Here is a 6,000-nt window from a genome sequence, read left to right on the forward strand (position 1 = left end):
CTATAACAACATCGGTAGACTACCTCATCTATAATGACAACAATGATGGGTAGTGTGTCAACTATGATAACATCGGGTAGTGTGTCAACTATAATAACAACATTAGTGGATGGTGTGTCACATATAATAACATTGGTAAGTATTGTGTCCCCTATGATAACAACGTCCATAGATAGTGTCAACTATTATAACAAAATCGGTAGGTAGAGTGTCAACTATGATAACAACATTGATGGGCACTGAGTCACCAACAATAACAACATTAGTTGGTAACGTGTCAACTATATTAAAAAAAAAAAAACTGGTAGGGTAATTTTTCAACTACAATAGTGGGAAGTGTGTCAGCTATACTAACAACACTGGGGGTTAGTGTGTCACCTATGACAATAACACTAATTGGTAATGAGTCAACTATAAAAACAACATTGGTGGAGTTGTGTCAACTATGATAACAAAATTGTGGGAAGTGTGTCAACCATAATAACACCCGTGGATAGTGGATCAAGTGTAATAACAAAACGGTGGGTAGTGTCCCAACGATAATAACAACATCAGTTGGTAGTGTGTCAACTATAACAAAATCGGTGGGTAGTTTGTCAAATATAAATACAACATCGGTGGATAGTGTCACTTATAAAAACACTAGTTGGTAGGATGTCAACTATGATAAATACATGGGCGGGGGTCGTATGTTAACAATAATAACAACATCGGTAGGTACTGTGCTAACTATGATAAAAACATTGGTAGATAGCATGTTACCTATAACAACATTAGTTGAAGTGTCAGCTATAACGATATTGTTGGGAAGTGTGTCAACTATAACAACATTGGTGGAACCTGTGTCAACTATAACAAAAACATTGGTGGACAGTGTGTCAACTCTAACTACAACATTAGGTAATGTGTCAACTATAATAACATCGGCGGGTAGTGTGTCACCTGTAAGAACAACATTGGTGGATAGTATGTCAACTATAATAAGAACATAGGTGGGTAGTGTGTCAACACTAACATCGGTGGATAGTGTGTCAATTAGAGTAAAAGTTGGTGGTTATTGTGTCGACTATAATAGCGTCAGTGGGTGGTGTGCCAACTATAACAACAACATTGGTGGATAGTGTGTCAACTATAATACAACACTAGTTGGTAATGTGTCAACTATAACAACATCATTGGGGTGGTATTTAGATTATATTAACAACATTGGTTGGTAGTGTGTCAACTATAATAACAACTTTGCTGGATAGTGTCAATTATAATAACATCAGTGGGGTAGTATGTAAACTATAATAACAACATCAGTGGTAGTGTGTCAACTATAATAATATTGGTGGATAATGCGTCAACTATGATAATATTGGTGGATAATGCGTCAACTATAAACATCGGTAGGTAGTGTGTCAACTGTAATACAAACATCAGTGGCTAGTGTGTCAATTATAATAACATTAGTGGATATGTGTCAACTATAATGACTTTGGTGGATACTGTGTCAACTATGATAAAGATATTGATGGATAGTGTGTCAACTATAACAAAAAAATTGGTGGCTAGTGAGGCAACTATGATACCAACATTGGTGGACAGTTTGTCAACTATAATAACAACACTAGTTGGTAATGTGTCAACTATAATAACAGCATTGGTCGGTAGTGTGCCTACTATAATAACAACATTTGTTGATAGTGTGTCACATATAATAACATTAGTCGGTAATATCGCAACTATGATAACAAAATCGGTGGGTAGTGTGTCAAATATGATAACATTGGTGGATAGTATGTCAACTATAACTACAACATTGGTGGGTGTTGTGTCACTACAACAACAATATTGGTGGGTTGTGTGTCAATTATAAGAACATTGGTGGATAGTGTGTCAACTATAATAACAACATCGGTGGGTAGTTTGTCAACTACGATACAACACTGGTGGATAGCGTGTCAACTGTACTAACAACACTAGTTGGTAGTGTATCAACTATGATAACATTTGTGGGTAGTGTGTCACCTATGAGAAAAATTTTGGTGGATAATGTGTCAAGTATAAAAAACATCGGTGGGTAGTGTCAATTGTAATACAAACATCAGTGGCTAGTGTGTCAATTGTAACATCATTGGTGGATATGTGTGTCAACTATAATGACTTTGGTGGATAGTGTGTCAACTATAATAACATCGGTGAAGTGTGTCAACTATAATAACATTGGTGGATAGTGTGTCACCTATAATGACAACACTAGTTGGTAGTGTGTCAACTATAACAACATTGGTGTGGTAGTCTGTCAACTATAATAGCAACATCAGTGGGTAGTGTGTCAACTATAATAATAACATCGGTGGGAAATGTGTCAGCTGTAATATCAACAGCGGTGGGTCGTGTGTCAGCTACAAAAACATCGGTGAATAGTGTGTTACCTATGATAACAACATCGGTGAGTACTGTGTCAACTATAATTACAGTATTGGTGGATAGTGTGTCAACTATAATAACAACATTGGTGGATAGTGTGTCAACTATAATAACAACATCGGTGGACAGTGTCAACTATAATAAGAACATTGGTGGGTAGTGTGTCAACTAAAGATGCGTCAAGCCAAGTTCCTCAAACGAAATATATCTTTTTACTTACCATCTGGTACCTGCCGAAGCCGCCAATATGTTCGAAGATTCTATCAAAATTTTCGAATGTCATCTTTGGATGGCGAGTGTTACACTGAAAATTATCTTGTCTAGGGGGCGAGGATTACGTTAATGTTCCTGGCAGTCTTAAGACGTTAGAGCTGATGGTCTGAAGATGATCACAATCTTCAGCAGTTCTGGTGGACCGAAGATGATCACAATCTTCAGCAGTTCTGGTGGATTGATGATCACAATCTTCAGCAGTTCTGGTGGACCGAAGATGATCACAATCTTCAGCAGTTCTGGTGGATTGATGATCACAATCTTCAGCAGTTCTGGTGGACCGAAGATGATCACAATCTTCAGCAGTTCTGGTGGATTGATGATCACAATCTTCAGCAGTTCTGGTGGACCGAAGATGATCACAATCTTCAGCAGTTCTGGTGGACTGAAGATGATCACAATCTTCAGCAGTTCTGGTGGACTGAAGATGATCACAATCTTCAGCAGTTCTGGTGGACTGAAGGTGATCACAATCTTCAGCAGTTCTGGTGGACTGAAGATGATCACAATCTTCAGCAGTTTTGGTGGACTGATGATCACAATCTCCAACAGTTATGATAACTTCCCTCTCTGACTGCTAATGGCAGGTACACACATCAACAAAGAGCGAAATTTCTTGGTAGTTCTAAGTCCATATTCACATTGATAGGAACAACAGTTCTTCGATGATCTTTTAGTAACTATTGCGAAGGAAATCTAGTGATGGACCTGAGGTTCTTTGTTCAGTTACCGTCCTCTTGGAAAACGTTATCTGCAGGAGAATATACCATCGGTTACGTTCGGTTATTGATGAAAAAGTTATGCTACTAAATGTCTGGACAGGTTAAACAGAGCTCACTGTAATCTTACCACACGTACATGAGATCATTATGAGCAAAATGCATACATACATATCGCTAATATTATTATTATTATTATTTTGCTGTCGCTGTCTCCTGCGTTAGCGAGGTAGCGCAAGGAAACAGACGAAACAATGGCCCAACCCGCCCACATACACATGTATATACATACACGTCCACACACGCAAATATACATACCTATACATCTCAATGTACACATATACATACACACACAGACATATACATATATACACATGTACATAATTCATACTGTCTGCCTATATTTGTTCCCATCGCCACCCCGCCACACATGGAATAACAACCCCCTCCCCCTCATGTGTGCGAGGTAGCGCTAGGAAAGACACCAAAGGCCCCATTAGTTCACACTCAGTCTCTAGCTTTCATGTAATAATGCACCGAAACCACAGCTCCCTTTCCACATCCAGGCCCCACACACTTTCCATGATTTACCCCAGACGCTTCACATGCCCTGGTTCAATCCATTGACAGCACGTCGACCCCGGTATACCACATCGTTCCAATTCACTCTATTCCTTGCACGCCTTTCACCCTCCTGCATGTTCAGGCCCCGATCACTCAAAATCTTTTTCACTCCATCTTTCCACCTTCAATTTGGTCTCCCACTTCTCCTCGTTCCCTCCACCTCCGACACATATATCCTCTTGGTCAATCTTTCCTCACTCATTCTCTCCATGTGACCAAACCATTTCAAAACACCCTCTTCTGCTCTCTCAACCACACTCTTTTTATTTCCACACATCTCTCTCACCCTTACATAACTTACTCGATCAAACCACCTCACACCACATATTGTCCTCAAACATCTCATTTCCAGCACATCCACCCTCCTGCGCACAACTCTATCCATAGCCCACGCCTCGCAACCATACAACATTGTTGGAACCACTATTCCTTCAAACATACCCATTTTTGCTTTCCGAGATTATGTTCTCGACTTCCAAACATTCTTCAAGGCTCAAAGAATTTTTACCCCCTCCCCCACCCTATGATTCACTTCCGCTTCCATGGTTCCATCCGCTGCCAGATCCACTCCCAGATATCTAAAACACTTTACTTCCTCCAGTTTTTCTCCATTCAAACTTACCTCCCAATTGACTTGACCCTCAACCCTACTGTACCTAATAACCTTGCTCTTATTCACATTTACTCTCAGCTTTCTTCTTTCACACACTTTACCAAACTCAGTCACCAGCTTCTGCAGTTTCTTACATTAATCAGCCACCAGCGCTGTATCATCAGCGAACAACAACTGACTCACTTCCCAAGCTCTCTCATCCACAACAGACTGCATACTTGCCCCTCTTTCCAAAACTCTTGCATTCACCTCCCTAACAACCCCATTCATAAACAAATTAAACAACCATGGAGACATCACACACCCCTGCCGCAAACCTACATTCACTGAGAACCAATCACTTTCTTCTCTTCCTACACGTACACATGCCTTACATCCTCGATAAAAACTTTTCACTGCTTCTAACAACTTGCCTCCCACACCATATATTCTTAATACCTTCCAAAGAGCATCTCTATCAACTCTATCATATGCCTTCTCCAGATCCATAAATGCTACATACAAATCCATTTGTTTTTCTAAGTATTTCTCAAATACATTCTTCAAAGCAAACACCTGATTCACACATCCTCTACCACTTCTGAAACCACACAGCTCTTCCCCAATCTGATGCTCTGTACACGCCTTCACCCTCTCAATCAATACCCTCCCATATAATTTACCAGGAATACTCAACAAACTTATACCTCTGTAATTTGAGCACTCACACTTATCCCCTTTGCCTTTGTACACACAGCAAAAAAACTATCGCGCGTTTTTTGTACGAAACAAAGTGACGCACCAGACGTGGAATAATGGAACAGTCAACATTTTCCTGTGAGATGGTGGTAGCCCTGATGTCCCTGCCTGTGGGTGTCCTCACCTATCTAATGGTAACGATATATCCTTCCGTATGTAGTACAGTAGATGGGATACGTAAATTGAGCATGTAAATGTAATATTCTGCACAGTAAGACATATTGCAGTAATCATTATCTCTTGCAAAATGTCAAATTCGTGGTGTAAAATAATATACTACATGGTAACCACGACACCCTGCTTCATACCGGCGGTGATTTATCTGTCTGCTGGTTTAGATTAATCAGCAACCTCACGTAATATGTAGTATCACCTGTGTGACTGATAACAGTAAGTCACAAACCTGGCACCACATCATAGTATTTAGTAAACCAACATGAAAAGTAATGACTCTTTTCATGGATCTGCATTAGTTAACTTCCCTTTAACAGTGAAAATCAGATTTCTATATAACATGACCATAGACATGTTGTTGGAGGTTAAGAAAGTAATCTTTGACTGTAAATTTTATTATTTCAATACTTGGTATAACCTCCTCCCGTTGCCAACACTTCATTG

General features: G+C 39.6%; 1 protein-coding gene across 1 annotated transcript in view; it reads right to left on the reverse strand.

The window, feature by feature from the left end:
* Positions 1–2,776, reverse strand: part of LOC139757448 (solute carrier family 22 member 3-like) — a 149,441-nt gene extending 146,665 nt beyond the window's left edge. The window contains exon 1 of the mRNA XM_071677973.1: positions 2,636–2,776. Within this exon, the coding sequence (XP_071534074.1) occupies positions 2,636–2,698 (63 nt within the window). The 5' untranslated portion in view covers positions 2,699–2,776. The remainder of the gene's footprint in view (positions 1–2,635) is intronic.
* Positions 2,777–6,000: the final 3,224 nt, after the last annotated feature.

This window comes from Panulirus ornatus, chromosome 26 (genome assembly GCF_036320965.1).
Source record: "Panulirus ornatus isolate Po-2019 chromosome 26, ASM3632096v1, whole genome shotgun sequence".
NCBI classification, from domain to species: domain Eukaryota; kingdom Metazoa; phylum Arthropoda; class Malacostraca; order Decapoda; family Palinuridae; genus Panulirus; species Panulirus ornatus.